This window comes from Erythranthe guttata, chromosome 13, assembly GCF_056151865.1.
Source record: "Erythranthe guttata isolate IM_541 chromosome 13, IM_541, whole genome shotgun sequence".
Taxonomy (NCBI): Eukaryota; Viridiplantae; Streptophyta; class Magnoliopsida; order Lamiales; family Phrymaceae; genus Erythranthe; species Erythranthe guttata.
The window spans coordinates 19,262,376-19,273,344 of record NC_142545.1 but is presented as its reverse complement, the minus strand read 5'-3'; the positions used below and the strand labels follow the sequence as shown (position 1 = coordinate 19,273,344).

At 39.4% G+C, this 10,969-nt stretch overlaps 3 protein-coding genes across 10 annotated transcripts; 2 read left to right on the top strand and 1 right to left on the bottom strand.

Annotated features, from left to right (window-relative positions):
* The first annotated feature begins 444 nt into the window (after window positions 1-444).
* On the top strand, window positions 445-3,603 carry LOC105948786 (Integrase-type DNA-binding superfamily protein). 8 transcript variants are annotated; one of them, XM_088811805.1, is made up of 9 exons: window positions 555-897; window positions 1,198-1,280; window positions 1,461-1,469; window positions 1,566-1,654; window positions 1,815-1,888; window positions 1,963-2,013; window positions 2,201-2,262; window positions 2,369-2,964; window positions 3,057-3,603. In XM_088811805.1, the coding sequence occupies exons 1-9, from the start codon at window positions 656-658 to the stop codon at window positions 3,108-3,110; spliced, it is 1,260 nt and encodes a 419-aa protein (XP_088667931.1). In that variant the 5' UTR covers window positions 555-655; the 3' UTR covers window positions 3,111-3,603. The 8 variants fall into 8 exon arrangements, with proteins under 8 accessions (XP_088667933.1, XP_088667934.1, XP_088667931.1 ...); XM_088811803.1 differs by having other exon boundaries at window positions 2,363-2,964; XM_012972013.2 differs by having other exon boundaries at window positions 2,198-2,262; window positions 2,363-2,964.
* A 631-nt stretch (window positions 3,604-4,234) lies between these two features.
* Window positions 4,235-6,742, top strand: LOC105948783 (Tetratricopeptide repeat (TPR)-like superfamily protein). Its single transcript, XM_012972009.2, has one exon. It carries the CDS (start codon window positions 4,235-4,237, stop codon window positions 6,740-6,742), a length of 2,508 nt encoding a protein of 835 aa, XP_012827463.2.
* Window positions 6,743-6,916: 174 nt separating this feature from the next.
* Window positions 6,917-10,477, bottom strand: LOC105948784 (protein CHUP1, chloroplastic). Its single transcript, XM_012972010.2, has 7 exons — window positions 9,255-10,477; window positions 8,211-9,155; window positions 7,972-8,103; window positions 7,702-7,883; window positions 7,487-7,598; window positions 7,260-7,403; window positions 6,917-7,174 (listed from the first exon to the last, which is right to left on the bottom strand). The coding sequence occupies exons 1-7, from the start codon at window positions 10,005-10,007 to the stop codon at window positions 7,088-7,090; spliced, it is 2,355 nt and encodes a 784-aa protein (XP_012827464.2). The 5' UTR covers window positions 10,008-10,477; the 3' UTR covers window positions 6,917-7,087.
* Window positions 10,478-10,969: the final 492 nt, after the last annotated feature.

Genomic DNA, 10,969 nt, shown 5'->3' with positions numbered 1-10,969 from the left:
ATTTAATTGAGTTTAATAAAAAGGCTCAAATTCGATCTTGTTCACAATTAATCAAGAATCGACTCAAATCCACGGGCTTCGGTGGTAGGCCCGGCTAAATTGCCGGTATAAGACTAGAAACCAATAGTACTATAGGACTAGCTTATGTAGAAAAATAAATAATGATAAATAAAATTATAAATACTGTGTAGTAATTCTAATAATTGTTTTGGGCGGACCCAGAATTATGTAATGGACCCCTAAATTGAGAAAAAATAATTGGGCTTTATACAGTTGGGCCTGAATACTTTTCAGAAACATAATCATAATAGAATTTGGGTAGACCAGCATGCCAGGTGGCAGGTGTTTTTGACTATGTGAGATGGTCCGACGATTCGAAAACAGTAAATTACCCTTCGTAGCCGTTGCAACATATGAAGTCTCAAAAAAACCCTCCCTCGACCTTTTCAATACCAACAAAGTAGCAGATTCCTCGAGGACATTTCCGTCATCTTACATCCTCCTCCTCCTCCTCCCTCTGTAGATTTCACAATTCGGTGAAAATTAAAATAAAATTAAAATCAAACACTCGAAGTATTCTCAGCCCTCGCTCTCTCTAACGATTGAGTTCCAATTTTCTTCTCTGTTCTAAGGGTAATACAGAAGAATTGCTGTTATGGCTTCTTCTTCCGCGATTCGTGACGCGAAGCCCGAAGAATTCGGCGGCGGGGAGAGCTCGGAAGCGGCGGCGGCGGCGCCGCTGCCGCCGCCTCCACCGGTGGAAACTGATCAGATGTTACTCTACAGAGGTTTGAAGAAAGCGAAGAAGGAGAGAGGATGCACGGCGAAAGAGAGAATCAGCAAAATGCCCCCTTGCACCGCCGGCAAACGTAGCTCCATCTATCGAGGCGTCACGAGGTACTTCAATGTTTCAACCATCAAACACGTGGTGTGCGGTTTCCTTTATTGCTAAGTAACTTTTTTTTTTTTTTGCTTTCAATCACTAGAGTTGCTTATTGTTATAGTAGATTAGTGAAAATTTAGCTAGAGTTGATAATGGTAGTCGGTAGATCAAAGTACAGTTTTTGAAGCGCGAGGCACTACTGATCACCTGCGTTGCTCGAAAGTCGAAAGCGGATTCTTCTTCAATTTATTTTGAATTTTGCTTTTCCGAAATAATTAGCTTTTTTTTATCGTGCTTTGTTCCCACAAGAGTAGGCATCGATGGACCGGTCGTTATGAAGCACATCTTTGGGACAAAAGTACCTGGAATCAAAACCAAAATAAGAAGGGAAAGCAAGGTGAAGATACATTTATATTATACTTTCTTTTGGGCACGGACACGGTATTCAGTATTCTGTTATTAGTGCTAATTGAAAGTTTCGATTTGCAAACAAAGGATCTTATAAATCTGTTGTTTCTTTTTTCTCCTATCTTTATTGCTGGGGAATCGAACATTCGTGCGTGGTTGCTTTGGACAGTTTACTTGGGTTAGTAATTTGATCATTTTATGTGTTTGAGTACGCACATATGGAGAAAACTACTTACGACTGTATTGATCTTCTCCGTCCAAATTGGCCTTTTAGGTGCATATGATGAAGAGGAAGCTGCAGCAAGAGCCTATGATCTGGCTGCACTTAAGTATTGGGGTCCTGGAACACTCATTAATTTTCCAGTAAGTAGTTTTTGAGTTAGATTCGTTGGATGAATTGATTTCATCATCAACTGCAGCCTATTTTAAGTGTTTTGATTTGTTTTAATAAATTAACTTTTAGGACGCTTATTTTCTAGCTGTTGCATTTTAGTTTAATTTCTGAACTGTGGGGTTGGTGCAGGTAACAGATTATACAAGGGACCTTGAGGAAATGCAAAATGTCTCGAGAGAGGATTATCTAGCATCACTCAGGAGGTTAGCGTGTATAATTTTGTTAATGGTGTCATTAAGCAAATAATCTTGGTTCTTAAGAACCGCTTCTTCTGCAGGAAGAGTAGTGGTTTCTCAAGGGGTGTCTCCAAATATCGACCTCTTTCCAGGTACTTTTACATGTTAAGCATACGTCAACACTACACAAAATCTGAATTTATCTGTCATCTTCCATTGTCAGTCTCTAAGCTTCCATTACCTTGAGAGGCGTATTATGTTATCTATTTTTATGACTATTGATTGTAAAACTGAATTTTGGCTTATTTTGCTCGATAATATTTACGTTTTTTGAAGTAGTCGATGGGATTCACAAGTTGGTCGTTTGCCTGGAACTGACTACATCAGCAGTGCACTATACGGTGAGAATGGCTTCGAATTGTATCTGAATAACTGCCTTTGACATTTTATTTTCTATTTTTTTGGTGAATCATATACCGACCTATTTTGCTAATGTTAAAGGTGCAGGTGATGACACGGCCACAGGGAGTGAATACGCAGGTGGTTACAGTGCCGAGAGGAAGATTGATTTGTCAAATTATATCAAGTGGTGGGGGACAAATAAATCTAGCCAGACTGATTCTCGATCAAAAGCATTAGACGAAACAAATCTGGGGTTTCCTGACGACGTCGACAGTGAACTTAAAGCTCTGGAATGTTCAACCAAACAAACCGAACCCTATGAAATGCCACGCCTGGGCGTGCCTCCAGAAAGAATGAAGCACAAGAAGATTTCAGCTATGAGCGTTTTGTCGAAGTCGGCAGCATACAAAAGTCTTCAGGAGAAAATCTCGAAAAATAAAGGGAAGGAAGAGAATGACGAGAACGAAAATAAAAACAATATTGACAAAATTGAGATGGGGAAGACAGTTGAGAAATTATGCCATGATGGTGGTGGTGTTGCATATGCGATAAGTGGAGGATTACCGATTCATAGGAATGTGTACCCATTGGCTCCACTTCTGCCTGCTACCAGCTACAATACTATTGACCCGTTAGTGGACCCTGTTCTTTGGAGTTCTCTTGTTCCTGCTCTTCCTACTGGATCTTCACGCGCAAATGAGGTTTGCTTTTCTTTTGTTGAGCTTTGTAGTAGCTAGATTCTATTGGTTACATTTGCTCTTACAGAAGTCGACAAAATAATATTGACATGCAGGTCATGAAAAATGAATCCACCTCAGATTATACTTTCTTCCAGCAAGGAGAGTAAGATCACATTTCCCAGAATCGAGGTAGAGTCTGATCCTTATCGAGGTCTGTTGATGAATGAAGTGGAGTTTGTACATGTATAAAGCACAGGAATATGCTGCCTGCATTACTTCAAGAATCACGAATGCGTGCCTTCCAACTTGGAACCCTACCTTATAGGGCGGGCTTTTACAGATGTTGGAATTCGACGAGCATTTGAGGAGCTGTGCGTAACTCGAAGATATATAAGATATAGATTTTCACTTTTCTTTTGGCCTTTTTATGGCCCTTTTATAGACATACAAAAGTGACTTGTCATGGCAGGCACAAAATATATATAGGCAGGGTTGAACAGGTCTTTCGATTTTCCTCTCCTTATAGTTATAGTGCAAGTTTTCCTCTTCTTTTTTTTTTCGGTTAATATTCCGTTTTTCGACACCAAGTTTTAAGTGTATAGTTAATGCCTTCGACGAACAAAAAGAACTATAAATATAGTGTCTTCTTATTGCTTCCAACTTGTTAGTAAGAATTTTCTATGGTGCTTTTCAGCTTGTAATATTGTTTTGCGGGAAAAATACAAGTTTGATTCCTTAAGTTTACACTGATTTCACATTTGTTCCCGATGTTCATAAAAAACACAGTTGATCCCTCATATTTAAAAAAATCAACATTTTTAATAAACCTTCCCGTCAATTTTTTGTTACTACTAACAGAATCAAGTGTGTGCTCATCATTGCTTTAACAAACGGACCAACGTTAAAAATTGACGGAAATGACCAAAAGAGTTAAATTATTAAAACATGAGGGACCAAATATGTCTTTTTATGAATATGAGGGGCCAAATATGAAACAGGTGTAAACTTGAGGGGTGAAAACTATAATTTTCAGTTAAAAAAGAAAAAGGGTTAAATTCCAGTTAACCCCCTCTACTCTCATTGAGTATCATTTCAACCTAAATCAGAGTAGAGGGGTTAAAATAATATTTACCAAATATAAACGGCTAAAAAAACAAAACAATTTTACTCAGACGAGGGAAGGCAATAGACGATCATACGAATGAAACCTCTCTCAGCGGGAAAATGATTGTCAGAACTCAGAACGACTGTTTGTAATAATAGATAGATTGCTCTACAGTTTGTAATTTAAATGTATAAGAGGCTTTCAACAATTTTCTCTCGAGAAAAATTCTCAAATAACCATTTTTTCCACTCAGCACAATCGTCTCATTTTCCTTACACCGAGGAGGTTTTGGCGTCCCACCTCGCACCACTTCTACAACACCAAAAAGCCTCTTTTCTCTCTCCTCCAGTTCTTCAACAAACCCAGCAGATACACGCCCAGATTACAGTTAATGGGCTCCACAACATGGGTATTTTGGGCACAAGGATTTTGGGTATGTACATCCTGTGTAACAATTATCTCGACGCCAAGAAATTGTTTTGTCAGCTTCAATTGTGCTACGCCGCGCCTTGGAATTGGATGATCAGAGGGTTTACTATGACGGGTTATTATGATTACGCGATTATGTTCTACTTCAAGATGCTAAGTTTCGGTACTAATCCTGATAAGTATACTTTTCCTTACTTAATCAAGGCATGCGGTGGTCTCCGTGCTGTTGATTTAGTAAAACACATACACGGAATGATTAACGAGTTCGGATTTGAGTTAGATGTGTATGTGGGTAGTGCTCTAGTCAAATTCTACGCCGAGAATGATTGTTTAGACGATGCACGAAACTTGTTTGATAAGTTGCCTCAGAGAGATATTGTGATGTGGAATGTGATTCTTAACGGATATTTGAGATGCGAGTCTTTAGCGCATAATGTGTTTGAATTGTTTGTGGAAATGAGAAAAGGTGAAGTTAAGCCCAATTATGTCACATACACGTCGGTTCTTTGTTTGTGCGGCTCCAAATCGATGGTGGGTCTTGGCAACCAGGTTCACGGTTTAGTTGTCAAGTGTGGCTTAGAGACGGACCCTACGGTGGCCAACACACTGGTTGCTATGTACACAAAGTGCCGTTCCCTGTTTGATGCTCGAATGCTGTTTGATTTTGTCACGCAAAAAGCTGATCTCATCACATGGAATGCAATGATAGGAGGGTACGTTCAGAACGGCTATATGAACGAAGCTTTGGATTTGTTCCGGAAGATGATATTTTCGGAAATAAAACCAGACTCGGTAACTTTTGCAAGTTTGCTCCCGTTAGTTTCTGAGCTGGGGTGTCTTGATCAAGGAAAGGAAATCCACTGTTATATTGTTCGGCACGGTGTGTTATTTGATTTATTCTTGAAGAATGCTCTTATCGACGTGTATTTCAAGTGCAACGATGTGGAAATGGCTTGCAAAGTCTTTAGACAGAGCTCCGCTGTAGACATCGTGATTTGCACTGCTATGATATCAGGGCTTGTGCTCAATGGAATGAATGTTGACGCTCTGGAAATTTTCCGAGGGTTGATTGGTAATAAATTGAGGCCCAATGCTGTAACTTTTGCAAGCGTTTTACCAGCTTGTGCAGCCTTGGCTGCACTAAAACTGGGTAAGGAGTTGCATGGTAACATAGTTAAAAAGGGGTTTGAAGGTAGGTGTTATGTCGGAAGTGCAATAAGCGACATGTATGCTAAATGTGGAAGGTTAGATCTTGGTCATGAAGTTTTTCTACGGATGTCTGAACGAGATTCCGTTTGTTGGAATTCGATGATCACAAACTGCAGCCAGAATGGCAAACCAGAGGTGGCCATGGATCTATTCCTTCGTATGGGACTCGAAGGAGCCAAATATGACTGTGTCAGCATCTCAGCTGCTCTTTCCGCATGTGCTAATTTATCCGATCTTAATCGTGGGAAAGAGATACATAGTCTAATGATAAGACGTGGGTTCAACTTTGATCTTTTCGCCACGAGTGCCCTAATAGACACATATGCTAAATGCGGCTACTTGGATTTGGCAAGCCGAGTTTTCGACAATATGGAGTCGAGAAACGAGGTTTCTTGGAATAGCATTATTGCTGCTTACGGAAACCACGGTGAACTGAACACATGCGTGGAGTTATTCCGTGCTATGGAAGACGAGGGGTTTCGGCCCGATGGTGTCACTTTTCTCGCGGTGATGTCAGCATGTGGCCACGCTGGTCGAGTTGAAGAAGGAAAGAGCTACTTCAATTCCATGATCCAAGATTATGGATTTTCTGCTAGGATGGAGCACTATGCTTGCTTGATTGATATGTTCGGGCGAGCTGGTCGTTTAGAAGAAGCGTTCCGAGTGATTGAAAAGATGCCGTTTACTCCAGATGCTGGCATTTGGGGTACATTATTGGGTTCTTGTAGGATTCATGGCAATGTTGAGCTTGCTGAGGTGGCATCGGAGCATTTATTTCGTTTAGACCCGCTGAATTCTGGTTATTATGTTTTGCTGTCGAACTTGCATGCTGATTCTGGTACGTGGACGAGGGTGAATCAGATTCGTGGTATGATGAAGGAAAGAGGAGTGAAGAAATTAACAGGTTATAGCTGGATCGAAGTTGATAATTCCTCCCATGTTTTCGCAGCTGCAGATAAAAGTCACCCACTTTCTTCTCATATTTATGCAGTGTTGAATAATCTTCTTGTTGAGCTCCAGGATGAAGGTTATGATCACTTTATTTTAGCATTATAATATATTTTCGGTTGATTAAATTTTATAATTTCTGTTATAAATCATGGCTTTTTGCATTTAATTGGACAAATTTCAATTATTATTATTTTTTTTTTTGAATTTTTTTTTTTTTTTTTTTTTTTTGCAGTAAATAGGTGGGGGTTAATTGTTCTGGGTAAAACAAGATGGTGCTTAAAACCAAAATTTTAATCCATTTTCAGCAAAACTCACTTGTTTAAATGTTATTTCTCCCACTCTAATATTGCAAACTATAGGTCCTTTAAAATAAATATTAATTGCTTACTGAGGTGGTAAGCCAAGACTATATAGAACACAAATATAACAATATATATGGTTTCTTGTTTTTCAGTCTCTGGTTTTGTTGAGAACAACAGCAAGATCTCGAAGCTCCTCAAACGCATGCATCGTTTCTGCATCGAATCCTCCAGCAAACTGCACGTAATTTCCAAACATAATTTAATATCACTATTTGCTTGCATATGAATTTACGAGACAATTCTATGACAATTAAACGAACCTGATGAATTCTGAAAGCAAATCTTACTCCCTGGAGTAACATATAATCCAAGGAAGAATCTTTATCCGACGTTCCCTTGGACTGGAGTTCCATTGCCACTCTCTTCATGTACATCTTGGCCAGTTTCACAGACCCGAATTTTATCTGAAATCGATAAAAGAGACGGTTACGTATTGTTCTTCGTAAAGATAGTGAAATTCCATATATATAACAATCAACAACCAAACCTTGCTTAGTATTCCCATGTCTAGCATCCACTCCGTCGGAATATGGAATTCTTTGCAGTTCCTCATTAATGAATCTCTCGTTCGCAGGATATTATGCACGGAATGCTCCATCCTGTTTTATGGAATCATTATGTCAACAGTTCGAACCAACTATTCGGGAATCATAGAGAAGTCTTAAAGTGTTCGATTTTCATGCAGGTATGAGGTCTTCTTACCTCTCGGATAAAGCTGCCATTTTCTTTAATGTAATGTCGCATTGCAGACGAGGATCATCCTTGTAGTTCAAAACTTCCTGCTCGAGTTTCTTTAGATCTCGGTACCCAAATGCCGCCTCTCTTAATGTGTCCGCTTTCTTTTCCGGCCACTCGAAGTGTTTCAGAACTGCTCTTTCGTCCACCTATACGACAAATCAGACAAAAGAAGATTTTAACTGTCAAAATCTGCAGGAGATTTTAGTGCACGAAAAAAACTGTCGAGAAACTTACGAGAAAGCAGAGTTCATCATCAAGCCACTTTACAAATGCAACCACGTCTTCAATGTTTTTGTAGACTGCGTTGTTGACCTCTTGTATAAGGGAGTTCACAAATTCTCCTTGAGTCTCAATGTCCGCCTTTATCTGTTCACAGAGAATTAATTTACGGATTTGAAAAAAGAATCTAAAACACAACATATACAATTCCACCGGAAAAAAAGGATGATCATATGCGGAAGCAAAGAACTAACCGCAAGCAAATGAGACGACCGGTTCTCAATTTCACCGATCATGCTACTACGAACATTTGCTACATCAGATGCTACATCTGTAGTAGCTGAATTTAAGCACTCTTTTCTAGACTCCCGTTTCATGAGTGAATGGTAAAACTCAACAACTTGTGGAGCTCGTTGCACCATTCCAGCTATGCTCCTAGCCATTAATTTCGGAGGAGGGGGTGGTGGCGGGGGCGGGGGTGGGGATGGATGAGTTGGCGATAAAGTTTCTTCTTTTGGTTCAGTTAAGCCAGCGCATGAAGGCCTAGGAGGAGGTGTAGGGATTCTCAAAGCCCGTTTCTCAACATCGAGCGAAGCTGTCATTTTACAAACTTCCTGAAAATCGGTATAAACATGGGATCTATTGCTCACTTCCAAGTCGTATTTATGAGAAACTAAAACTTCAGCCCTCTTCTCTGCTTCTTTCGAACATATAAAACTGTCTGATTGCCGTTTATTGTTAAATATCTGATCTTCGGGTGAAAAACTTATTGCACTAATAGAATGCCTTCTTCCCAAGCCCTGTGGGTCAACCCAATTAGGATTATTGTCGAAATGGTCTGTGTATTTTATTTGTTGCAGGTCTTCATCGGTGATAGGCCATTTTTTCAACTTCTTGATTAGATACAGCCTCTTTGTGGCGGTATCATCATTGGAATCTTCGTCATCGGTGGGAAAAGGTGAAAGGCAAATAGATTCCCTTCTTTCGTCAACGGAATCCAGGCTCGATTGCTTATCAGAATTCATGGCAGAGCAGCTGCGTAACTCATCTCGTAAACACGAATTAACCCATTTCAGGTATGCTAGCTCTTCAACTTCGTTCATTCGGCTCATCTGAAGACCTTCCACTTGTTTGCATAGATCTTCATTCGTATGCCTTAGCAAAGAAGCCTCTGTTTTAATCTTCTCTACAACCTCACTCTGCACATGAACAATGTCAACAGAACCATAAATAACTCAATCAAACCAAGATTGAACAAATTGAAAATAATTACAAGAATAACTGAAGTGATGTAATACCTCCGAAACTTTGGCAATGGCGGCTAACTGGGATTCCAAGGTAGAAATTCTGCTAGAAAGATTTCTTTTTTGAAGCTGCAGCTCTTTGTTAAGGCGCCTCAATTCGACAACCTCCATCTCCACACTACTAAAATGATCGTGGTTTTCGGTTACAACTACCTCATCTTGCTTCCCCATTACAGAAGCCAACGACACAATTTGTCCCGAAAGGTTAGCCTTTTCGATTTCGAGCAATCCCACTTTCTTCGTAAGGCCATCGATTTCACTCTTCTTCAATTCAAGCTGCCTTTCGAGCTCCGATACCTCGGGTTTTTTCTTGTTCTCCAACAACTCCGCCTGCAAATTCAGCTCCCTATCCTTGGATTCTTGCAGCAAGTTCCTCAAATGGTCGATTTCGAGAAATAAATCTTCGGAAGAGCCTAAAGGCTTCGCCTTGCTTTGGCTCTGAACTGATTGTGGATGCACTTGCGTGGCGTTTATTGAGCACGAGAGATCACTAATGAGGGATCGTTTGATTCTTGAATTCGAAACCGCTAGCTGATTCTTCTGGTTTGCGGTATCGGAGTTGTTGAGGGGGAGCAGCTTCTTGCTGTGAGCTGTGGTCTGCAGCACTCTGGTTTTGGTTTTCTTGTCAGCAGCTGAGAATCCCTTCACAATGTTAGAACCCCAAGAAGATTTCATCTTCGGAACCTGGTTTTGATCAGCAAATTTTGAGGTTTTCCCTCTATTCTCCGATGGGTTTTGTTCTCTCATACTGAATCACCAATCAGAATCAAAACCCTAAGAAAAACCCAGAAGAGACAAGAAACAGGAATTTTTTTTAAAAAAAAATTGATCTTTTTTATTATAAAATAGAAAAAAGAAAATGGGTTCTGTTTCCCGACAAGGGTAGCCCTAAGATAGATTCAAATGAAATTTATGAAGCCAAAAAAGGATGGGGGCTTTCGATATTTATTGCAGTGAGTAAATGAGATTAAAAAATCCTTAATTATTAATTAGGTTAATGAAAGAAGTTAATAGTGGGCTACTGTTGGTTTCTGTTCAACGATGTTTCTGTTCTCTGTTGTTAATTTCAGAAACTAGTTATTATTAAAGAGTAAAAGGCGGTACTGTGTCGCAGCAGCTTTCCCTGTTTTTTTTTTTTCCTTTCTGCTTTTGTTTCTGTGTTTTCTGCCATTTTTGAATTTTCAAATTTTGAATCTCCATTGCGAATCACAATACATAGGTAGGAGATGATGACGTGTCGGAGATGGAGCCCGAATTCAATTGCGCTCCAAGTGTTACGATACCCAACGGTCGATTTTCGAGCCCGGCCCTCCTTTTTCTGAAATTAGGGTCTTCTCTTTAATTTTTCAAAATTAGTTGTTTTTTTTCTTTGATTACTATTTATTATTTTATATATTTACATAAAAATAAATAAACGATTTTTTTTAATCAAAATTGACACACTTTAAAAAAAATATGGGGCGATTTGCTATACATTTATATATTGTAATTTCTTTTCAAATAGGGACAAGTCACATTTCATATTTCGCTAACAGTTCACTAGGTATTTCATTTAAAGAAAATTTGAATTACTTACACGAATCGTACCGTGAGTTTCAATCATCCCACTACAAACGGCCAAATCGAACCAAAAGCACACAAAATTAGCAATGCATTGAGCGATACCCAGCAATGAAGTACATAACAAAACAAAACAAAACGGATTTTGT

What these genes read in the sequence shown, in the direction of transcription:
- LOC105948784 (XM_012972010.2), bottom strand. Translation starts at nt 10,007, where the DNA reads ATGAGAGAACAAAACCCATCGGAGAATAGAGGGAAAACCTCAAAATTT. An exon ending in ATGGCAGCTTTATCCGAGAG is followed by an intron (nt 7,599 to 7,701) that starts GTAAGAAGACCT and finishes TCCATAAAACAG; the next exon opens with GATGGAGCATTCCGTGCATA. An exon ending in TTGCTTTCAGAATTCATCAG is followed by an intron (nt 7,175 to 7,259) that starts GTTCGTTTAATT and finishes AATTACGTGCAG; the next exon opens with TTTGCTGGAGGATTCGATGC.
- LOC105948783 (XM_012972009.2), top strand. Translation starts at nt 4,235, where the DNA reads ATGTATAAGAGGCTTTCAACAATTTTCTCTCGAGAAAAATTCTCAAAT.
- LOC105948786 (XM_012972013.2), top strand. Translation starts at nt 656, where the DNA reads ATGGCTTCTTCTTCCGCGATTCGTGACGCGAAGCCCGAAGAATTCGGC. An exon ending in TATCTAGCATCACTCAGGAG is followed by an intron (nt 1,889 to 1,962) that starts GTTAGCGTGTAT and finishes CTTCTTCTGCAG; the next exon opens with GAAGAGTAGTGGTTTCTCAA. An exon ending in CATCAGCAGTGCACTATACG is followed by an intron (nt 2,263 to 2,362) that starts GTGAGAATGGCT and finishes CTAATGTTAAAG; the next exon opens with GTGCAGGTGATGACACGGCC.